This window comes from Sorex fumeus, unplaced genomic scaffold, assembly GCF_029834395.1.
Source record: "Sorex fumeus unplaced genomic scaffold, SorFum_2.1 ptg000043l, whole genome shotgun sequence".
NCBI lineage: Eukaryota > Metazoa > Chordata > Mammalia > Eulipotyphla > Soricidae > Sorex > Sorex fumeus.
In genome coordinates this window covers 44,250,247-44,275,741 of record NW_026606100.1, presented here as the reverse complement: position 1 = coordinate 44,275,741, position 25,495 = coordinate 44,250,247, and the positions used below count along the sequence as shown (strand labels likewise).

Below are 25,495 nucleotides of genomic sequence, written 5' to 3'. Positions count from 1 at the left end.
GAAACACTGAATGTCCTAACAACTGTTTCATGAAAACTTTGTAAGCCATGATGTTTAAATGAATGTTTATGAAAGGGAAAAAAAGTAGTTAAAACAGTAAATCTCATGATAATTTTACCATTCTTTTAAGAAATGACTGATTGGATGATTAGGTATTAAGTCACCTCATGCCCTCCATTGGGCTGGAGCAATAGCACAGCAGTAGAGCGTTTGCCTTGCGTGCAGCCAGCCCGGCCAAGCTGGGTTCGATTCCTCCGCCCCTCTCGAAGAGCCCAGCAAGCTGCCGAGAGTATCTCACCCGCATGGCAAAGCCTGGCAAGCTCCCCAGGATGTATTCAATATGCCAAACACAGTAACAAGTCTCACAATGGAGACATTACTGGGCCCGCTTGAGCAAATTGATGAATGACGGGAGGACTGTGACAGTGACAGTGATGTCCTCCATTTAATGGAGCACAGTGAATCTATTCCGTATCAACTCAGGATGATCCATAAAATCTGTTGCTCTCGTTGTTTAAAACAAAATGAGATGTGAGTTCTTAAGATACATTCCAAAATCTAAAAAATAAAATTTAAAAAAGCAGAATCCATACCTGATATAAAGCAAGAGAGTGTCCGTATCTCTGGAGAGGTCCCCTTGATAGAGTTCCTACATTCCATATACTGCTTTCTAAATTGTAACTAAAAGCAAGAAAATAATTTCATAAGCTAAAACTCATTTTCAGTTTTTTAATTTGCATATGCCTTTCCTCAAGTATTGTACTCAAGTATTCATTAAATTCAAAAACAATTATAGCTAATAAACTCATAATTTCATGCGGCGTATTAGGGATTTTTAATAAAGACTCATTCAAGATATGCCTACTCTAAATTAGAATTCAATCGTTTAAATGGATAATTCACATTAACATGACTGAGGCTATTTATTACTGGAATTAATTTGTTCAATTGCCTTTAATAATTTCAACCAATAGATTAACCTAAACAACAGCAAACTATTCTGCATTTTACAAAAAGCCGGCTTTTTTCCTTTAGAAACTGATGATATTCTGTCCACTTTCAAATTGCCCATTTGATTTATGATTTCATTTTTATTATCTTATATACACTTAGCTTAGAATCATATAAATTAACCAAAAACATATCTTTTCTATGTACAAATATAGCTTATTTACTGCTCTGAGATGTGAAAGGGAAAAAAATGAACTCAATTAGAAGCTTCTATTAAAAAAAATCAAGTACTACTAGATGACCAGTAGCTCACACACTGTCCTCCCCTGCCTTCACAGATGGTTCAGAGGCTTGTCCAGCCTCACTGGACCCTGGCTGGATGTCCCCACTCCTCACCACCCTCCTCGTGACAGGGTGTCCAGGTCCAAAACGTGGCCCTCTCCACTTCACATATCTCGTCTCTGGATGAGTCTCTCAGAATCTTATCCTAAGGCCGGCCCCGAGGGTTCTCTTCCTCCCAGCCCCAGGATTCAGCGTCTCAACCACTACATAGAGTTTCGTCACTTCACAAGGTAAATTCAAGAACCTGTTCCCAAACATGTCCAAAGCTCCCAGCCCATCTCCAGCAGCCTGTGCCCCTGGCTCCGGCCCCCTCTGCTCCCAAACTGCAGCCTCCTCCTGCAAACGCCAAGCAAGTGACACGGGTCTCCTTGTTGTTTCTCGAACTTTCCAAGGAACTTCAGGGTCTGCCTCTTTTCTCTGACTCCAGGTAACTGCACTGCCAACACCCACACCCTGGCAGTCTTTGAAAGCCCTGGCCTTGCTGTGGAACCTACCCTTGACCGGGACAGGTGTGTCTTCAGGGCCTTCCTCTCTGGCACACTCCACTTCCCCACCGCTGCCGCCTGTCTCTTGCCATCCAGCTAGCTACCGATGTCTACACATGCACATCCATATCATTGGCCAGTCAGTAACTGTTTTTATTAATTCAATGTTTTTGTTGCCTTTCTCACTAACTCCACAGAGACACGGAGACTATGTTCACCGATATATCTATCCCCAGTGCAAGTTTCTTAGGACCATGGGTGAGGTTACTTTTTACAGTCTCTCCTTAAATATATGTTCTGCAAAATGTTCTCTAATTTTGAAGATCCAAACATGCAATGCTTATATTATTGACTGATTATTTATATCTTAAATGGTAACCTACCTCAATTTTTAAAATTTGGGAGGACCTCCCGAACAGTGCTCAGGAAGTCCAAGGGGCCCAGGAGTCTCACTCAGTGATATCTGGCAAACCAGGGGATGGTTCAATACCTGGACTCTGCTAGGGTCCACAAGGGCCACACAGGCCATGTTCAGGGTCTCCAGGCATGTGACACCAAAGACCCAGCCTTGCACATGACCTGAGGCTCTAAGCCACTGTCCCAGCCCTGAGACCTCACTCGGTTTTTTGGGTTTTTCTTTGCCCTTTTTTTTGGGGGGGGGGGGAATTGGGGGTGTCACAGCTGGCAAAGCACAGGGGTTACTCCTGGCTCTGCACTCAGTCATTACTCCTGGTGGTGCTTGGGGAACCATGTGGGATGCTGGGAATCGAACCCATGTTGGCCGCATGCAAGGCAGACACCCTTCCCACTGTGCTATTGCTCCAGCCCCGGAGACCTCATGCAGATTGACAAATCAACTCTGACTTTCAAGAGCTGTGAAACGTCCCTATAGGCATGCTGGGTCACATTCAGACTAAGGAGGAAGAAAACATCTCGAACCTGTGAAGACGGCCACCAAGTACCTTGTGATGCTGCGGGGCTTAGTACAGAGCTGATCAAACACTGGCCACACAGGAGTGGCCCCCAAGCACAGTGGGGTTAAGACACCAGGAAATACAAGGAATCAAGTGCCAGACAAAAATCAAGGTAAGGAGCTGAAAGGCTAGAGCCCCGATGGGACATGCACAGGTGCCCCTAAATCTGACCCCTGGCATTGGAGGGGGGCCTCTCCAGCACCCCAGAGTGAAACCCTGGGGTTCCCAACACCACTTGGGAGACTCAGAACAAAAGCCCAATGGTTTGAATGGGAAAACGCACGTTGAGGAGAACAAGATCCACACATGCACTTACGCTTACAGAGAACACAGGCCTTTGTGATTCCCAAGTGACCCTGACAAGGATATGCTGTCTTCTCAACTCTACTTTGCAAACATCAAAACTGGATCCAAAGCACCACTTTATTTTCACAGGCTTCTCATTTTCATTACCCATAATTAATGTCCTTTTCACTTCCACACTTAAAACCTCTTCACTTTCCACACTCCTTTCAAAACTAAACAATTCGTTTTAATTCCTATCTTTCAATTCTTCTACTCCTTCCTGTCCCCTGTATATTCCTTCACAGAATTCTAATAGTTCGCTTAAAAATTAACCACGACGAATCACGACCATCCTGTTATTCGTCGAATGCCTCGAGCAGGCCGCAGTAACGTCTCCTTCATCCTAGCCCTGAGATTATATTCAAGGCTCTTTAGGAGAATGAGACCCATCACTGTTACTGGTATTTGGCATATTGGGTATGCCACGGGGAGTTTGCCAGACTCTGCCAGTTTGTCCAAAGTAGGAATGAAATAATAAAAATTAACCAGAAACAATTTTTCCCTTCTCTTCAGAATTTATTTTATAATTTCACTGCAGTTTTTACTCAGGTTTAAAGCAAACTCCGCTTTGTCCTGCAAAATTTCTTAAAATGTCCAAATTCAGTGGGCTAAGCTATTCCTTCAGTAGGTAGGCTTGCTATATAAAACATGGAATGCTCAGTTAAATCTGAATTTCAAAAAAAAATGCTGCATATGACCCCCTGCAATATTCATAACAAAACCACAAAGACTTCAAGGTGTCTAGTTTTTCTGAAAAATTATTACTTGTCTTGTGGGTTTTATCTGTGAAATCTGAGAATCCAAATCCCACGTCATGCCAAAGGCAAAACTGACTGGGACCTGCACAATTTTTAACATATTATTAATATCCTCCTGAAAACATTGAGGATCAATTAATTCTTCCTATTTCCTCTTTTACTCTGTAACTGAACAGTTCACGAAATTCAGCAACTGAAACTAGTCGGGAAAAGCTGTCACCCACGTGTGGGGCTCCCTTGTCACAGACTCATCCGGGAAACAATCCCTATTGAGCCAACAGAAAAATGAATGATCTATTTTGCCAAACTGGCAGTGTTCTCCCAACAAAAGCTTGTCAAATAAAGAAGGCGAAGTAAAAGTTCAGGTAAATTAAAATTTACGGAACTGAAAGTGTCTTCACACTAGCAATTACACCTCACGCTGAAGAAATAAAAAACGTGGTAGAATTCATTAATACCCAAAGCAGGTATGGCCTGCCCTCATTTGAAGTTTTTATTTTCTTACTCAGAACTTATTAAAAGCATTCTAAACAGATCAGCAAATTTCTATGCAAAATCAACTTATGTAGAATGCCATATAATTAACTACTGCATTAATCTATCCCCAAATTAGGACACAAAGCAAACAGGCATTATCACAATATAACTATTCATAAAATTGGACGGCAATAAAGCGAGACAGAATAATCTTATTATCAAAGCAAGCCAATTTAAGAACAGGTTATAAGAATCAGGGGGGAGGAGGACGGGAAAGGAAAGAAATACTTACTTCAGGACCATTTGAAAAGAACTGTAGTTAAAGGTATAGCCACCGATCACCCACATAAATTTGCCATGTAAAACCGCTTTATGGGAAGCCCGGCCAACAGAAGGACTAAAGGGCTTAACATTTGGCAGAATCCAGTAAGACTCGGTAGAAGGAACATTCAAAGAACAATCAGGACCTATTTTAAAAAAGAACCAAACAATGCGCCATTACACAAAGACCGTAGGTTACAGAAATAAAATATATGTTGATATGGATGGATGCACAACATATTAATAAATTCAATGTACATAAATGTTTCATCTCTAGCTTACAGGCAGTGGTTTAACAGCAACAGTCAGGTTTACAAGAAAATAAAAATATACACTCATTCAGATTTGGATCTGTTCGGGAAGTATCAAATAATATAAAAACTCGAATTTAGTTTAGTATGTTATCAGTGAAACTACTGAAATACAGTGTACTCAAATCCCAGCTCCGGCTCCAGAAGTTGAACCCGAGTAGCTCTATTTAACTCTATGATAGGGGGAAAAAAAAGACTTAATTTACAAAAATGGAAATGACAGTCTATCCTACATGGTATATTTTATATATTCGATCTTTTAAAAGACGGTGGCAATGGGACCGTTTGTAAATTGTAAACTACCAGACAGATACAAAAAAACAAAAGTACACCTGCATTGGCACCTTTCTTAAAAAGCAACTATAGTTAGCATCCGAAGGAAAACTTTATCGTTACTCTCAAAAAATTATGAATGAAATTTAAACATTCTTAACTAGTCCAGGAAAACTTAAGACACCACGGGGTGAAATCACTGCCCCTCGATATTTAGAGTGGGGCTCAGGAGTCTTGGTTTGCTCTGACATTAAAGATAGGAGAATAGCTTAGAACAGTGTTCTTAAACTTTAAATAATGGAAGGAATATTTCTAACAGAAAAATTTTTTCATCTAACGAAAGGATTCCCAAATTATGTTTATTCTAGTGGAATTAAAATATATTCAAATACAAACGAGATACAAATCCCCTATGTTTAAAGTTTTATAAAATTGAGGCTGTCTGGGGCCAGAGCGATAGTTCAGTGGGGAGGGCGCTTGCCTAGCATGAGGCCGACTCGGGTTCAATCCCGGCATTCCATATCCTCCCCTGAGCATAGCCAGGAGTAAACCCCGAGCATTGCTGGGTGTGACCCAAAAAGCAAAAAAAGAAAAAAAAGTCTAGTGAGCTTTTTAAAATTGAGTGATGATATAGTGAGAAGAGCATTTTAGCCTTCTATGCAGCTAACCAGGTTCACTCCCCAGGACCCCAGAAGGTTCCCCAAGCCCACCAGGAGTAATCTCTGACTGCAGAGCCAGGATAAGCCCTAAGCAAAACAAATGAGGCAATAAATAAATAAATAAATATGCTTTGTACATATATTAATCAAGTAAATATATATGAGCAAAACTAATAAAGACACTAAAATGAATGTTTTCTTAATATCACGGATGGCACTGTTTTACTCAAATTAAACCGTTAGGCGCAAGTGGACAATAAAACTCCACCATTTTCCTCTCCTCCAACTTGTACAAACTCCTAATTTATATGACACGTCCTATCATATTTTGCCTGTACTTGTTAAAAAAGCATCAGTAAACCTGAATCACAACCAAAGCAAACCTTGACATAGCAATAAGGCGACTTTTTCTATGCTATGATGAGAGTTTAATCAGCTTGCTTATATCAAACCATATCATTGAGTCATTGCCCTTTATTTTAAAAAACATTGCCCTACTCTGGTTTTCCATTTATTGTCCACTCTTCCATGCCCGCCTTCATCTATCTTCGAAGTTCTTCACAAGCCTTAGTTAGATTCGATAAATCTGCATTTTCCAGGCATAGACTAGTACCGAACTTTCTTCAGTTTTTTACACTGAGGTAAAAGTAGTTTACAAAAGAGTGTTTATAAGTTTGGGGTTCTTTTTGGGGGGTGGGCGGAGGATGCACTGTGGTTTATAAACAGTTACTAATAGGATTTCCTACTTGAACTATCCCGGCCACACACACCACATACTCCCCTGTGACCGCTTCTCTCCACCACCATCCCGGGGCCCCTCACCCATCCCCACCCTCCGTGGTAAGCTTCTACTAAAAACAAATTCTCTGTTTCTGTTATTCCCCTATTCTGGCTCTTCTATTCCACAGGTGAGAGAGATCATTCTGTGCGTGTTCCTCTCCTTCTGACTAACTTTACTCAGCATGGTCGTCTCCAGACCCATCCACAGGGCGGCAACTTTTATGATTTCACTGATTTCTTCCAGTCAAGTGGTAGTTCACTGTGCCTATACCACAGTTTCTTTATCCAGTCATCTGGTCCTGCACATTTGGTGATGTCCAGATCTGGGCTATTGTGAATAGTGCTACATAAGCATAGCAGCGCAGATGTCTTTTCTAAATTGAGTTTTTGGACCCTTGCGGTAGATGCCCAGAAGCAGAACTACTCAGTCAGACAGATGCTCAATTCCCAAGTCTTTTAAGAGTATCCATAGTGTTTTCCAAACTGGTCTTTATAAATTGTAATGGTACTATGTTACCACACACTCACTACCAAAGTGCCAATATCCCTTCCCATCACTTACCTCCTCGATAATGGTAAGATTCTTTTAAACAGAGAAAACTTTATCCTTTGTGAGTAAGAAAATGGCAAGTATTTATTTACTGGTAATTAGAAAACAAAAAAGACCATACTGCTCCAAGGAAAATTTAACTTGAATTCTAAATCATTTTACTCAGAGTGGTAAAATCCAAGTGAAAAGAGTCCATTCTTTTAAAGTACTGTCTGCAGTTCCTTTGGCAAGGGACGAGTAGTTAAACAGAGCCCAGGGGGACTGCAAAGCCAAAAATATTAGCTGCAATACAGACCTTTAGAGAGAAGCTTGAGAACCTCTAACTGAAGAAAATCAAGATAATATACATCAAGATGTATATTACATAAAAATAACATAGCCACGGGCATAACTTTTGTATGCAATTTTCTTAATAAAGGAAATAAAGATTTATTTTAAATCATTTAAATCAGAAATAATATGAAATAGTATAAAACATCAACCATAAGTGAATCTGGGTAAAGAGTATTTTCATATTCTTTGTACCGTTATTCCTGCAACTTTTTAAAAAATAAATTTGAAAACCTTCCTAGTTAAAAAGTTTACTACCTAAAAATTCTGAGTTCCAAGTAATCATTTGGTATCATCTGGCAAAGAATTTTGACCAAGAATAACAGCAGGTAAAACTCTTAAGAGCCAGGGCTGTATTTAAATCCATAATATAGATATAAATTCTAAACCTGGAGCAAAATATTTCAGAGCAAGTTTTTGAGAGACTGAATATAGGTGTCCCCAAGGTGTCAGCGAGCGGAACATAGCTGAGCGTCATCTGGCAAAAAAGGATTTTGCAGATGTGATTGGAGTAAGAATCTGGCATTGTCGGGAAGTTTCACCTGGTTGCTAGGTATAATCACAGCGTCTTTCTAAGAGGAGATCTGACTACAAACGGGGAGAACAGTTTGACCACAGAAGCAAAAAAGTTGGGCTGCCGGCTACATAGCAGACAAAGTCCAGGCAACTAAAAGCCTTAAAACTGCAGATGCTCGCCTGCAGCCTCCAGAGGGCGCTGGTTTCCGCAAGACCATTTTCCGGCTCTGACCAGCTGTGGCACTCGGTTACAGCAACTATTGGAAACGAATGGTAATAATTAGACTGACCAATTTGATTAAACTAAAAAGACCTTTAACAAAAAAAATGTAGGATGTAAGAAATTAATTTACTCTTCAAAATATCAGGTTTTGGGCTGGAGAGAAAGGACAGCGGGTAGGGCATTTGCCTTGCACGCAGCCGACCCGGGTTCAATTCCCAGCACCCCATATGGTCCCCTGAGCACTGCCAGGAGAAACTCCTGAGTGCAGAGCCAGGAGTAACCCCTGTGCATCGCCAGGTGTGACCCAAAAAGAAAAAAAATCAGGTTTTGGAGAAGTGAACAGTAAACAGGCATCAGAGCTTCAGTTATACGTACTGTATTCAGTATTCAGTACGTATAGGCCAGAGCAGTACAGAGCTTCAGTATTTGTACCCAGTGATACGAGTGAGGGCTACGGCCATATACCCAAACCACAGATCCAACAGAACTGAAAACAGGAAATCTAAGCGGCATCCACTGGGACTGCGTAATGAGCCTGTCAAGTTGATGGGGCAGGGATTGAGTGAGGGCTGGGATGGGAGGGAACCTGGGAACACTGATGGAGGGAAGTTGACAATGGTGGAGGGACTGGTGTGGAATTACCATATGCCTAAAACACAACTATCACTAACTTTGTAAACTTTAATAAAAATTGTTTAAAAATAAAACCCTGAAAAATAAAAAATAAGTAAATAAATAAAACATCTTGTTTTAGAACTCGGGATAGTACAGTGAGTAGGATGCCTCCCTTGCACACAACCTACCAGGGTTCAATCCCCGGCACCTTATGGTCCCCCAACCACCTCCAGGGGTGAACCCCGAGTTCACAGCCAGGAGTGATCCCTGATCACTGCTGAGTATGACCCAAACAACAAAATATAAAATGAAGTATTTTGTTTTCTGCACAAAACCAGCACTAAAGAGGCTGGAACAATAGCACGGTGGGTAGGACGTTTGCCTTGCACGTGGCCGACCCAGGTTCGATTCCCAGCATCCCATATGATCCCCTGAGCATTGCCAGAGGTAATTCCTGAGTGCAGAGCCAGGAGTAACTCCTGTACATCGTTGGGTGTGACCCAAAAAGAAAAAAAAAACTATCTCATCATGACTATATTTTATGTGAATTCTCACATCGGTGGGAATGACCTTAAAATAAACTCTACAGATTGCCATTCTTTTATACTAAATTAACAAACTTATAAACCAAATGACATATATAAATTATTAAAAAGCATAACTTCAATGTTTAAAGAATACCAAAAGTCTTTTCGGCAGTGAGGGAGGAGCGGGGCCCACACACAGCCATGCTGGGGGCTATTTCTGGCTGTGTTCAGCAGGGACCCCTACCTGGCATTGCTCTGGTGACCATATGTGGTGCCGGGGATTGAACCCCGGTCGGTCGGCAGGACTCACTCTCCCTCCACCAAGAAAATGAGAAGTTTTGATGTGTAGCTTTCTGTGCTCTGTGACTAATTTGAGATATTAAATAATAAGCAGAGATTAAAACACAAAGTACAAAGAATACTTTCTACAAAGTCTTCACTGCCCACTGAAAAATCTAACATTGATACCAACAGGTAAGACACCCCCCCCCCCAAGTCTCCCTTTTTACAGAAATGTCTAAGGAAGATCATCTGCCACTTGACCATCTCAGCAAGCGGGGGGTGGGGGGCGGGGTTTGTCCTGGCATCTCTGACACCGAGATCCTGGTGCTACAAACAACTGAGTGGACCCGGGAGTCCACAGCAACGTGTGTGCAGCTGAAGAGTGTGTGGCGGCCAGCAGGCACAAGCGAGAAGATACGTGAGCACTGTGGCCGGAAGAGCAGCCCTCCTACGCAGCACATAAAACACCAGGGGGACCTCGGGGAGCACTAGATGCTCGCCACAAGGAGGGGAGCAGGGTCCTGGTGAGAGTTTGAGCACCGGGCCCAGGTGTGCAACCCCTGGCGAGAGCGCATGGGACCTCACTAGTCATGGAACTACAGTGGTGAAGAAGGGCAGAGGGGAAAGAGAAATTAAGTCTCGCGCCAGACGGACAGTATGGAGAGTAGGGCATTTGCCTTGCACACAGCCGACCCAGGTTGGTTCCCTGGCATGCTATATGGTTCCACCAGCACTGCGAGGAGTGATTTCTGAGTGCAGAGCCAGGGGGAGCCCCTGACAATTGTTGGGTGTGATACAAAAAGCAAAAAAAAAAAAAAAAAAAAAGAAAGAAAAGAAAAAAGAAATTAAGTCTCAATGAAGTGTCCTTATGTCATATAAAGCAGAAAAAGAAATCAAAATGTGATTAGCCAATTAGGGACTTTTGGGGAGAGGGGAAGGGGGGGACTTAATCTCGCTCCAGAATTTCAAACTCCCCGTGATGTAGTTCTGGTTAATACGTGGAACTCGTATTTAACCTCTCCCATGAAAGGGGAAAAAAATCATATTTCACTCTTAAGATGATACATTTGTAAAGAGTCCAAATTTACTTAATTTGTGCAATTTCCTCTTGAAAGCATTAAGTGCCGCTAACATGGACCTATCTCAAATGCTGCTTGTAAGTTGCATTTCTGTAAAGAACACTATTCTGCAGATAACCACGTCGGTATTTTAAATCAAGGCTTCCTGAACTTTTTACATCCAAAACCCATTTTTTGCCCAATAAATGCATGCGTGTATGTATGTATGTATGTATATATATGTTAGTAGGTCTGTGTATGTATATATACATACATATATGTATATAATTAGACCTACTAATTTAGTCACTTTTTTAAAAAATTACTCGTAAGAGTTTTTGTGCCCTCTTGTACTAATGTAGACCCTTCAGCTCCTTTGTAAATAATCACACAGTCCATTAGTCTATAAAATTAAATTTGGAGGGATGTTTAAAATACACTGAAATTGATCTCTGGCCTCTGGAGACTGGTTTCATGGGCCTAGGAAATGTTAAGAATAGTCTGGATTCTGGAACAAAATCCTATTTTTCTAATGATGTTGGGTGATAGGGTTCACGCAATGATGCCATCTTGTTCTGTCTTTTGTTGGAGAACTTCAGATTCGGTGCATATGCTAAATCTTAAGACTCTTCCTGGCTTGATTACAGTAAGCTGCATGTCCCTTCCTTAAAATCTTCTTTCTCAGCATATTTCCCCTTTGTATTAACAATTCAATTTCTTTTTGGAAAATTGCCTTTCAAATCGTTGAAAGCAGTGTTGATGGAATGATAAGTATGATACCCGTCTACTCTAAGCTTGATTTTTCAACTTCTTAAAATTTCTAAATTTACTCACATATATATATTTTTTTACTCTATTCCTATTTTTTCCCTTAAACTAGACAAAATTAGTTTTTATGGCTAAAAGCCAAGGGATTACAAGCATATATTATCCAACAGGTATTCTTAGAAGGTGTATATATGTATATATGTATATATATATATATGCGTGTGTGCATATATATTTTTTTATTATCTATTTTTTCTATTATCTATTTAAACTCCTACTAAAACCTATATTCTTGAAACCCATAACTAAATGTGGGGAATCACAACAACTTTGGCAGCAGTAAAAGGCTTCTGAATGTGCAAGGACTGAAAATTCAAAATCAAATATGTGAGAACTGGAGAGTTAGTCCAGGGGTCAAGGTGATGGCCTTGATTGCCGCTCACCCTGATTTGATCCCCACATGTGGTCCCCTGAGCACTGCTAGGTGCGGTCCCCAGATGAAAAATCGGAATGAAGTAAGACAAAATGAAATCAAATGTTTAATAAATTTGAGGTGTTTCTGGTGGTGCTCACACCCCTGATAGGCCCTGACAAATTTAATAAATTTGAGGTGTTTCTGGTGCTCACACCCCTACTAGGCCCTGACATTGCTCCACTCTGCCCCGCCAGGCCATTCCTAGAACTTTTCTGGGCACCTGTCTAACCAATTTGGCAGAGCAAGGCACACACTCAATGCCTTTGCCATCCAGATTCCTAGAACTGGTCACACTACTCTTCCCAGGATGGGCTTAAATTATTTTATGTAGTATATTACACTTCTATGATTTGCTTGCTACCAAGAGTATCTCACCCGCACGGCAAAGCCTGGAAGCTACCCATGACATATTCAATATGCCAAACACAGTTGTCACAATGGAGACGTTACTGGGCCCACTCAGCAAATCGATGAACAACGGGAGAATAGTGAAAGTGACAGTGATTTGCTTGGAACATTTCATAGTTAATCCAAACTATTCTCTGTATTTCTTATCCTTTTGCACGTGATTGGCTGAGAATATTTTATGTACAATTTACTTTCTCCCCAAAATTGGGTATGTCTGTCCTGCTCGCCCCCTCCTGGGATTAAGCTAACCTATAGAGAGCAGATTAGTTGGTTCTAAAGCACCTAAAAATAATGCTATAAAAAAAATCCCCCTAGTGGAAAACTTAACATAAGTAGGCCTTACCTATTGCATATATACTCCAAAATATATTAGCACAGACTTTCTTTAGAAGTTTTATTAAAGACAGGTAAGGCATGATTATTACCATAATGAGACCCTAATATAAAATAAAATCTAATGCAACAGACTTTAGATTCCAGAGTTGAGAATTTACTCATGTAAATGAGAATAAGCATTTTATTATATTGTATTACACAGTCGTGTTTTCCTTATTTACATAGATCAAAATCTTATGGCAATCACAAATTGACTCTGAGTGATTTATCTTCTGGTCATTCTGTTTGCCATCTCTTAATGTATTGTTGGGACAAGTCACTGTCACTGTCACTGTCCTCCCGTTGTTCATCGATTTGCTCAAGCGGGCCCAGTAACGTCTCCATTGGAGACTTTGTTGTTACTGTGTCTGGCATATCAAATACGTCACGGGGAGCTTGCCAGGCTCTGCCGTGCGGGCGAGATACTCTCGGTAACTTGCCGGGCTCTCCAAGAGGAGCGGAGGAATCGAACTCGGGTCGGCCATGTTGGCTGCGTGCAATATAAAGTAAAGTTGTGGGGTTGGAGTGATAGCACAGCATGTAGGGTGTTTGCCTTGCACGCAGTCAACCCGGGTTCAATTCTCAACAACCCATATGGTCCCCTGAGCACCGCCAGGAGTAATTCCTGAGTGCAGAGCCAGGAGTAACCCCTGTGCATTGCTGGGTGTGACCCAAAAAACAAACAAACAAACAAAAAAGTAAATTTGTTATGTGCTTAAGGGAACAGGTGGGGAGTGGGATGAAAAATGGGGATATTGGTGGAGGGAAGGTCACACTGATAGTGTTGGAACACTAAATGCCTGAAGCAACTGTATATTGAATAACTTTGTAAATTACAGTGCGGTATGGCATTTGCTTGCACGTGGCCGGCCCAGCCGACCTGGGTTCAATTCCTCCGCCCCTCTCAGAGAGCCCGGCAAGCTACCAAGAGTATCTCGCCCGCATGGCAAAGCCTGGCAAACTCTCCGTGACATATTCGATATGCCAAACACAGTAACAAGTCTCACAATGGAGACGTTATTGGGCCCAATCAAGCAAATCGATGAATAACGGGAGGACAGTGCTACAGTGCTATAGTGCTAACAATAATAATAATTATTATTATATTATTACCATTATTATTATTTAAAAAGTATCCCCCAATAATGCCAGACAGACTTTTCTCTGGAGGTAGCATGTCAACTAACTAAAACAATATCCTATACTTCTTTGATAAACTTTCTGTGCTCTTGTTCTACCAGTCTCCTTCTTGGTGAATTCTTTTACCTGTCCCCATGGCTCAGACCCAGTGAAGCTTTTCTACAGGCAGCCCATGAATTTCTTCAAAGCAGCCTGTGTACAGGTTAAACAATCCTCAACCAACTGTGTCTTAATTTAAGATATTACCCAGAAAATCCCCTGCCAAATACTTAGGCTTTCAAGGGTTTACATTAAAAAAAAAAAAAATTCTAACACAAAACTATCAAGTTTTTCCAGCCTTAATGCGGAGTTTTTTGTTTTTCTGGCAGTCAATACTGCCATCTGGCGGCGGGTGCTAAAATCTCAACCCAAAGGACTGGAAAGGCAAAGGCCCCAAGAGTGGATGGAGAAATCACATGGATTTTCTGTTTTTCAGTGTTTTCTGTATCAAGTAATCAACATCATCCATGGAAGTATTTGTCTTCCAAAACACCTAAACTTGAACGTCCACATCTTACTATGCAAGCACGTGAAGAGATTTCAAATTCTTTTGTTCGATAAATTTAAAATTTTAAATCTGAGTGCGCCATCTGCAAGCCGGGTTTTAGAGTGAGGACCTGAGGACACAAAGGTGACCGAAATCCAATAAAATCCACTTCATAGAATTTGCACATGGGCTGGAGCGATAGCACAGTGGTAGGGCATTTGCCTTCCAGGCAGCCAGCCCGGCCGAGCAGGGTTCGATTCCTCCGCCCCTCTCGGAGAGCCCGGCAAGCTACCGAGAGTATCTCGCCCGCACGGCAGAGCCTGGCAAGCTCCCCGTGATGTATTCAATATGCCAAACACAGTAACAACAAATCTCAAAAAAAATGGAGATGTTACTGGGCCCGCTCGAGCAAATCGATGAACAACGGGAGGACAGTGTTGTTGACAGATCAAAAAAAAATCTCATGAAAATGCAACAAAAGCTATAAATTTTTTAAGTGTTGGGTTCCATTAAAGGACCTGACAAGGGGATGTCACCTAATCTTAAAACATGCAGCCGACTTAGCTTCCATCCCTGACACCCCAGATGGTCCCCTGAACCCGGCCACGTGACCCCGGAGCACAGAGCCAGAAGTTAAGTCCTGGGCATCTGCCGGGTGTGTGGCCCAAACTCTCCCCAAAGAAACGGTTTTTAAAGAGACAAGCGCCCACTATCTTTATTTACTTGTTTGTGTGGGTGAGGGGGCGAGGCCTGGGGGTGAGGGTGGCTGACGGGAACTGGGAACCGCACCAGGGTCTTGCATGTGCTCTACTACTCCAGCCACACAGATGCCCAGTTCCTGGACTATCAACGGGGTCTAAATATTCTAGGAAACACTTTAGAAGTAAGAAACGACTCAAAACTGCAGGAGACAACGAGCAAGCAAGAAACTGAAGTAAATCTAAATAAAGTGGGATCTAAATAAAGCCTCGGGGGCACACAGCAAAACCAATCAGTCAAATGACATGATTTACACCATCAATGCTTTGAACCAACTCCAGTCTTTAGAGAACTGTGTCTGAAGTGAACTGAAAGGAAAACTCAAAACGCTGCGGTGCAAGAAACTTGGAAGAACTGCAGGTTCCACTGGGCAGGAGATTCTGAAACAAGAGACCCGCAGAGACCTGTCAATAATTAGAAAACAGTCACTTTGTAATCGATTGAGGAAAACGGAACCCTGGAGTATGCTGGCTTCTTCCTGCAGGGGTGCAGCGGGACTTCTGGGAGCTGCGGGGGTCATGGCCAGTGCCCTGCCTGACGCTTAGCAGAGCCATGCTCAGGCCAACAGAGCAACCTCCACACTGCCTGGGAACTGCCACAGCTAATCCTCTCCTGACAGTGCTCAAGGGCCCCCATGCTGGGTTCAAACTTGGGGCATCACACGCACGGTCTGAACCCCAACCCTCAGGTCTGTCGCCCTGTCCTTGGCTGACCTTTCTGACCTGTCAGCTCCCCCAATCTCTTCCACACTGCAGTTTTCTAGGGAAACTGGAGGCGGGGGAGGTGGGAGAGGATGGAGGAGTGGTGGGGGGGATCCTGGGATCACTGGTGGTGGAGAATGGGCACTGGTGGAGGGATGGGGACTCGAACATTGTATGACTGAAACGTGATCACGAAAGTCTATAAGTCTGTAACTGCACCTCACCGTGAATCATCAAAAAAAATTTTTTTAATAAATAAATTGCTTAGTCTGTTCCTTGTGGCATATGGCGACAGCAAACTAGGCTTCAAAATATTTGATTTGAATTTTTCTTTGTTTTATTTTTGATTTTGGGAGATTCCACTGCACGCACTTTGCTCGGGCACGGGATCCCCGACTACCACTCCATTCATGAAAGCTCAGTCCCCCACTTCCTAATCTCAAGGCTGTCAAGGTACAGACGGGAAAGTGAAGCAGCATCTAAATGCCGTGCGCCTCAGTGCTGAGCAGCATCTAAACAGGACTCGGAGGGGCTGGCAGTGTGGTTCAGTGACAAAGCCTTGCAGTATGAGACTCTAAGTTTAATTCCAAGCTCTGCTAACTGCAGAGCAACAGCACAGCGGTAGGGCATTTGCCTTGCGCACAGCCAACCCAGCCGAGCCGGGCTCGATTTCTCCATCCCTCTCGGAGAGCCCGGCAAGCTACTGAGAGTATCTCGCCCACATGGCAAAGCCTGGCAAGCTCCCCGTGACTATTCGATATGCCAAACACAGTAACAACAAGTCTCAAAATGAAGACGTTACTGGGCCCACTCGAGCAAATCGATGAACAATGGAAGGACAGTGCTACAGTGCTACAGACAGTGCCAAAAAAAAAAAATTTAAAAAAGACTATGAATTTTCCCTAGAGATGCAATGATAATGCAAAAGACAATCTTTCTATCCACACCTGCTGCTGCATGCAGAAGATGCAGGAAGGATGTCAGAGGCGGAGTCTGGGAGCAGCTGCTAGGGCAGAAGCACCATCAGGCTCCCCTGTGGCTGCACCCCAGGACCTAGTCGTCAGGTCCTATACTGAACCGACTCCTTTCTAGGCAATTCATTTTGTTGGGCTCCTCCAAGCACTGTGCTCAGGGCTGCCGGGGGATCTCCAAGCAGTTCTCAGTCAACAGAGTCTGTGGTTCGATCTGCGGCCCTGAGTGCTGGGGTACACCCAGGCCACCCCCACAGGGCCCCACAGGTGGCCTTTGGGGTGGCACCCTGTAATGTGGTGCTCGGGGTAGGGGCTGGAGGAGGCACTAAGGCATGAACAGGAGCCTTCTTCAGTCTCTCTCTCTCTCTCTCTCTCTCTCTCTCTCTCTCTCTCTCTCTCTCTCTCTTCTCCCTCCCTCCCCTGCCTTCCCATCTCCTTTGTAAATTATTCAGTATCCTAACATTAGTAGGGTAAGGGTTCAAGTTCAAACACCCAAAAAGAAACGCCTTAAACAAGGTACATGCTGATGCCTCTCCCCTCAGACCTTCTGGGAAGACGCGCCAGGGGTCCTGGTCACTGCGGTCACTGGCATCCACGCACCACTAGGGGAAATCCCCAGGACCCAGTGTTCCCACACAGCCCTTCCCTCGACCCCAACTCAGCATCACTGCCATGGACGCTGTGAGGGCCACCATGAAGGGAGGAAGGTCATGGGCTGTGCTGGAGACAGCCAATTCTGCTTGGAGCAACGGAGCAGTAAGCGCTGAGCTAAAGCTTTCTCTTTCTGTCGTGACATACTTTTCTGCTCAAGTAAGCCAGAAGTGCTGGCGACCCCAGCCTCCCTGGGTTTTGATGGTCTTGAAGTTACAGAAAGATCATCTGTGTGATGCTGTCCCCACGTGATTAGCAGGGTTCGACAGCACGGAGTAAGCTTTGAAAATCAATGTCCTTCTGTAGTTCTTACAGCGGAATTCAATTTGTTGTGTCTTGATATTAAAGAAATACTGGGTCAAAGAGATAGCAAAAGGGTTTGTTTGGTTTTTCTTTTGGGGTCACATCTGGCAATGCACAGGGGTTACTCCTGGCTCTGCACTTACTCCTAGCGGTGTTCGGGGAACCATATGGGATGCTGGGAATAGAACTCGGGTCAGTCGCGTGCAAAGCAAATGCCCTACATGCTGTGCTATCGCTCCAGCCCCAGGAGAAGGGTTAAGGCACTTGCCTTGCAAATGGCTGACCGGGATTCAATCCCCAGCATCCCATCCCGGAGAGCAAAGCCAGGAGTAAGCTCGAATCATCACTGGGTGTGGCCCAGAAACCAAACAAAATCATGGGACGAAGTAGAGGTTAAGGCATCTACCTTGCATGCACCCGACCCCAGTTCAAATCCCTGGCCTGTACATGAGCACATGATCCCTGAGCACCAGCAGGAGGGGTCCCTGAGCACAGGACCAGGAGTAAGCCCCGAGCACAGCTAGATGTGGCCCCCAAAACAAAACAAGCCCTCGTCCTGCCCAATGTTTGGCGATAATCTTAAAAGGCTGGAGCGATAGCACAGAGGTAAGGCATTTGCCTTGCGCAAAGCCAGCCTGGCCGAGCCAGGTTCGATTCCTCCGTCCCTCTCGGAGAGCCCGGCAAGCTACCGAGAGTATCTCGCCCGCACGGCAGAGCCTGGCAAGCTCCCCATGACGTATTCGATATGCCAGACACAGTAACAACAAAATCTCCAATGGAGACGTTACTGGGTCCGCTCGAGCAAATCGATGAACACCGGGAGGATAGTGTTTGTTTGTTTGTTTGTTCGTCTTAAAAGAAACTGTTTCACAAAGTTGCCTCTCCACCACAGATTTGGACTTACTAAGTGAAACAGATTATTAAGTGAAAAACATCCCTATCCTTTGGGTCATTTTTAAATATGCATATTCATTATCTCTGCCTAATACAATGCCACACAAGTCAATAATACAAAGCTTAAGTGCTTGTTGCCCTTGGCACTTTCTATATTCTTTGCTATTTCACCTACTTAGTGAATTTTTTTGGTGGGGGGGGGAAGAGGGGGAACCTACTTCTGGTTTTGTTTTAAGGTCATACCTGGTATTGGTCACGGGCTACTCTCTGCCCGGTGCTCAGGTGCACTCCCAGCAGTGCTCAGGTCACCACGAGGTACAGGGCATAAAGCCCGGGCCTCCTGCGTACTATGCATGAACTTCCTGTCCCTTGAGCCATCCCCTCAAACCTCCGCTGCTGCTTTTCCTAAGAGCCTTCTACAGGCAAAAGGGGACGGTGGACTTTAAAGGTGCCATACGTCCTGAAAATAGATAGATTTCCACATAGTTGGAAAGATGCCTCGGGCAGTGAAAAACCGAAAGCATATGGCTAAAAAAAGACAGGCTGAGCTGACAGTGCTTGGGGTGGGGGTGGGGGTGGGAGTGGCAATTGGGTGGCAACTGCAGAGCAGATGTCCTAGGTTACACGATGGAGAAAACCCAATTTAGAAAGACTAGGCAGGTCCACCGGCTCTAAAGAAATGCCACAAGGGGAATCAAAGACTCAAAAGTGAGCCTTTTCCTCTGTGCTCTCTAAGTGGGAAAAAAAAAATAGTTTTCAAAAAAGTAGAGCTTCTAAAAAAAAAAAAAACCATGTGGTATATGAGCATAAAATCTGATAGCATCAAATAACCAGCATGGAAAAAAATGCTGCATATAATGGAGATAGCAACAATCTATTGACGTGCCATACTTAGTCTAGGGCTGGAGCAATAGCACAGCGGTAGGGAGTTTGCTTTGCACGCAGCCAACCTGGCCGACCCGAGTTCGATTCCTCCGCCCCTCTCAGAGAGCCCGGCAAGCTACTGAGAGTATCTCGCCCGCACAGCAGAGCCTGGCAAGCTCCCCGTGACGTATTCGATATGCCAGACACAGTAACAACGAAGTCTCCAATGGAGACGTTACTGGGCCCGCTCGAGCAAATCGATGAACAACGGGAGGGTCTTTACCTTACCTTACCTTACTTAGTCTAGAGAATCCAGTTCAAATAATCCCTTACAGGAGCTCAGATAGAGAAGGGAGCATCAAATAAAGGATGTTGGGAGGATCCTCCCAGGATGGGAGAAGCATGCTGAAAGTAGACTATAGACTGAACATGATTGTCACCCAATGTCTCTTTTGCAAACCACAACACCCAAAAGGAGAGAGAGAACAAAAGGGAATGCCCTGCCAACAGAGGCAGGGTGGGATGGGGGGAAGGGGGTGGGAGGGATACTGGGACCCGTGGTGGTGGGAAATGGGCACTGGTGGAGGGATGGATGTTTGATCATTGTATGATTGAAACCCAAGCACAAAAATTTGTAAGTCTACAACTGTACCTCATGGTGTCTCACTAATAAAAATTAAAAAAATTAAAAAAAAACACAAATAGTCCCTTACAAAATAACTGCCAGATTTCGGAGCTCACAGAGACAGCTTCCTCAGCTCTCCCTTTCAAATACCTCGAGCCCTTTGATCATTCCCCAATGTCCGAGAAATGAATCTCTCCTTTATTCCTCCCCTTTCTCCCTCAGTGCCCCGTCCACCGGCTTCAGACTATAACCCCCTTCACCACAGAACTGAGGATCAGTTGTGAGCTGCAAAGAAAATCAAGTTGCACAACTACTGTTGGAAAGAGGCACATTAATCTCTCAGCGAACACTCTGACCTGAAAGCCTTCACATCCGTTCAGAAATGGTTTCATTATTAGAAATTAATAATGGTATAAAATGTCTTATCGAAAATATTTTATAATTTAAAAAGCACTCCCATATTAACCTAACTTTTCAAAATATATATATGTGTGTATATATATATATATATATACAAAACAAAGATAATGTGTCAAACGTCTATATTATAGCACTGTAGCACTGTTCATCGATTTGCTCGAGCGGGCCCAGTAACGGTCTCCATTGTGAGACTTGTTGTTACTGTGTTTGGCATATCGAATACATCAGGGGAGCTTGCCAGGCTTTGCCGTGCGAGCGAGATACTCTTGGTAGCTTGCCGGGCTCTCCAAAAGGAGCAGAGGAATCGAACCTGGGTCGGCTGCATGCCAGGCAAACGCCCTACCTGCTGTGCTATCACTCCAGCCCACAGTAATTTAGTAACCAAAAAAGGGGAAAAAAACTATATTATAAAAACCAAAAAAATAAACTTTTCAAATGCACTAAAAAAGTTTTTTACAAAAAAGAACAGAAATATTTATCAAGAATGCTAATCAAATGTAATCGTCTTTTGCTCTTCAGACTGTGGAAATGAGGATGAAAATAACAGTAGTTGAAGACCAGTCTGAAAAAATAGTTATAATATACTTCTATTTCTCCAGGCTTAATTTAAATGTATTCTTAATGTGCAATTCTCTCCACAGGGGAGAAAAACATTATTTTAGCTTCCAGGCTAAAATTAAAGAGAAAGTATCTCTTGACACTTTTTAAAAGAAGAAAAATCACAAATTACAAATAGCCACTTTACAAAATACAAGCCCCATAATTAAACACTGAGACATTTGCTTCTGTTGTAATCATAATGCAGAGCCATATTAGCTCACTGAGATATTACTGGTATTTAATGAGATTCGAGAATCAAATTTTTTAAATGACTAACAGGTGAAACTGGCATAATTTACACAAAACCTAAAATAAATCCTCTAAATAAGCACTCTGCATTATTAAGCAATGTTTTTTATTTAAGTCTCCTTAGGAACGAGGAATACAACCACATGAAAAGAACATTCCCTCTGGGTTTAAGACAGGCAATAAGAACTGCACTGCTAAGGTTGCTATGCTGGGTTACGATAAATCATGATCACGTAACCGAGAATTATGTATTTCCTAAGTCAAAGTTTCCTCATATCAGAAACACCAGTCTTTTTGCACAAAGGAAAGCCTCAATCTGTAAATATACTTTGCACACAGTAAGTTCGAGATGGATAACTAGCATTGGGTAACTAGTCCGAGTTCCTTAATTCCACGAAACCCAAATATATGATCCTATACTGAAGTACTTAAGCATACTGAAACCCTTCGATGGGGTCTATAATTAATTTTTAATGAAATTTATGAAAATTATTTACAAACTCCTCCCCAGAAATACTCATGCAATAAGTGGGTGAAATATCTTCCTTTAGATGCTTTTGAAAATATTCTTCAAAATAGCCGCAAGAGGGCAGTCTTTTCCTAAGAAGTAATTTTCACACACTCGCAAGCAATTATTTTTACAAACCAAATTTGAATGTGCCAAATGTTAAATTCAGTCCCTTCAATCAAAATAATAAAAGTTTAGATTATCACGATGTCATACCTTGATATTCTACAGAGCTGCACACAATAATTTCACTACATTCCCGAAACAACGCAGACAAAAATCATTGCCAATCCTATTTGTGAAGACACAAACTATGACGCCGATCATTAAACCACACACTATAAAAATAAAATACAGCACAAGAGATTTGGGTGTGCAAAGTGTAGCCAAGCTGATGCGCTAAGAGCCTGCATCCGCCGGAAGCCAGGCCGCACACGGGCTTACCTTGCCAACTGTCATTGCAGACACACAGCTTTTCCCCGGTGAGGTCACAGTAGCCATGATCAGGACTGCCGCAGTTGGCTTTGCAGTAGGGGATATCACAAGCCTCGCCCTTCCAGTACTTATCACACTCGCAATAGACTTGACTTGGAACAGAGATGCTAGTGGTACACTTCCCATGTCCAGAACAATTGTTAGGACAAGAATTGATTCTGTAAAATAGAATTCATATAGAAATATAGATACACACACACACACACACATATACATATGTATATTCAAATTCAAAGTAATTGAAAAAAAGGATCAGGGCTGATATATTATAAACTTTCATTTTTTTTGGGGGGGTCACACCTGGCGATGCACAGGGGTTACTCCTGGCTCTGCACTCAGGAGTTACTCCTGGCGGTGCTCAGGGGACCATATGGGATGCTGGGAATCGAACCTGGGTTGGCCGCGTGCAAGGCAAACGCCCTACCCGCTGTGCTATCGCTCCAGCCCCAAACTTTCATTTTTATAATTGTATCTCGTGGGTTTCATTTAATGGAATTTCATATTGTGACTTTACTCCTTTCTGGATATCTTTTTATCCCTAATGTACTTCTGTTATATTTGTTGTATATATTATGTTGATATATATATATATATATACACATATACATACATAAGGCAATTAGCCTTTAACTCTGTTAGCAATTCTCTATACTTACAAGGACAAACAACTCGGTAGCTTCTGAATCTATAGAGATGCAAGCATTGTGTTCCAGAAATACTTAATTACCCAAATGTCTTAAATATATATTTTATGGGGGAAAAAATCACATTCACAAAGACCTGAGCTACAAAGAAGGTACCTTAATTATTTAATGCCTAACTAGGACATTTTCATCCCCCGCATTGTGTGAGGGCAACGTTTATCAAACCGCATGAGGATGAAGGTGCTGATGTGAAGCATACTCTGTTTATTTTCTCTGGTCTACAGATGAGATCAATAAATTCCACAACAAATCTCTAATCCAAGGGTGGTTAGGATATCCCTGGCAGGAAACTCTGCCTCTCACTGTGTACATTCCTGCAGAAAGGAAGAGGACCTAGCACGCCTCTCTGTGTCTCCCTTAGGAAAGCAGCGACTTCATTTTACTCTAGGACGCTTGAGGGCATAGAAATAAAATATGGTGTCAGACATAAATTCTCGATAAAAAGCTATCTTCGCTTACGTCTCAATTCCTTCATGTAAAATGGGGGGGGGGGGGGGGAATACCCCCTTGACAGGGTTGTTGCGAAGAAAATGAAGGAACATAATGTGTATAGAAAATACCCAGGACAGTTCTCTTGAATGCAGAAGGGCAATAATCATTGATCTCACGTTCAACTGAAGGGTGCTATCTCCTGCACCCTCACACCTGGGGAACTCCAGCTGTGTCATTTCCAACCAGACCTAACCCGGTGGCGTCCATCCTGGGACTTGCCAGTTATACACACCACGTTCTGAAAGCATTATTAAAACATTCTGCTCCTCAAGAAGAGACCCTCTGTATTGCAAAATTCAACTCACGCATCTGCTTCTCCTAAACAAGACACTTAAGTTTTAAAATGCACTTTTCAGGCAGATTTTAAAAGACTCTGGATAATAGAAACCTTTTTTTCTAATACTTACGAGTAAAAAATGTTGAAACCAGTTAGATTATATGCAGCATCGCTAAAAAAATGTAACAGTGCATAGCCAGATGTTGTAACAACTTCAGGCACGGTTTCATTCCCCCTGGTTTCAGGAACGATTAAACCGCTGGAAGAGAGCAAGATCGAGGTGGTGGGTACATCAATGTGCATGTGGAAGCTGGTCATCACTTTGAAAAGCGCTCAGAATGGGCAACTAGAGGACGGGCAGACCCCATAGTGGTCCCCAAGCGATCCTCCCCACGTCTCTAGTCTTCTCCACAGCAAACCATCTCCCACGCCACCACACTGCCCTTCCCTTTCTCACATTCATGTTACAATATCCCGTTTCTCCCTTCTGTCCTGCTTCCCACCTGGGTAATACTGTGGGGTGGTCTCTGACTTAACTCACCTACAAACCTTCTCTTAAAACGACCTGACTGCTTCGCAGGTCACCTTACAGCATGAGACTTTTCACCAGGGGTAGTAAGTGTTGATGAACCTTGAAGGAACCCTCTAAATCAGATAAGACTGTGACATTCCATTCAAGCTGGACAGCTCCAGTACACATTTCTAGGAGCTTAAGTCATCTGAAAACTGCATACTTTGTATAGTTCCTTAAAATTCTGCATGCTGTTATACTCTGCTAAATTATGACTATGCCAGAAGATAGTTTCACTCGTGTACACAAAATCACTATCACTCACCCTATATGTACACAAAAGAAAACCATGTGGTAAACATATATATATACACATATATATATATGCACACACAGACACACACATATACAAAACCAAGATTAAGTTAGCAACAAGTACTTTTCCAGGGGAAGGGAAAGTACTATTCTCGCCTACTTACAGCTACTATACTATACTCTCTAAATCTGTGAAAGCATAACATTGAGTTCTAGCAAACAAACCATAGTACTAAAGATATTATGTAATTATATAGTATCATTATTCAACACACCATATTACTTGAAGTATTATGTAATAAGAGTATAATAACACTATTAACATGGTACAATAAAAATACTCTATACTTTTCATAGTTAATCCAAATAATATGCAATAATATGTTAATCCAAATAATATGCAATAATATGTATCTCTGAGTCGGAGAGTCCGGCAAGCTACCGAGAGTATTTGATATGCCAAACACAGTAACAACAAAGTCTCCAATGGAGACGTTACTGGGCCCGCTCGAGCAAATCAACGATCAACGGGAGGGCCTTATTTATTATTATTTATTTAATATGTATTTTAGTATAATAGTATTTTATATAATCAAAATAATATATAGTAGCACATTATTACATATTGTTTTGATTAAATAGTATATATGAGTATTAATAATAGCATTACATGGCATTATTTGAGTA

At 42.6% G+C, this 25,495-nt stretch overlaps 1 protein-coding gene across 1 annotated transcript in view; it reads right to left on the bottom strand.

The window, feature by feature from the left end:
* The window catches only part of ATRNL1 (attractin like 1), a 788,116-nt gene that overhangs the window by 703,396 nt on the left and 59,225 nt on the right, over window positions 1-25,495 (bottom strand). Inside the window, exons 4-7 of the mRNA XM_056120591.1 lie at window positions 24,113-24,241; window positions 22,459-22,667; window positions 4,625-4,799; window positions 594-681 (exon numbers count right to left, since the gene is read on the bottom strand). Of these exons, the coding sequence (XP_055976566.1) occupies window positions 594-681; window positions 4,625-4,799; window positions 22,459-22,667; window positions 24,113-24,241 (601 nt within the window). The remainder of the gene's footprint in view (window positions 1-593; window positions 682-4,624; window positions 4,800-22,458; window positions 22,668-24,112; window positions 24,242-25,495) is intronic.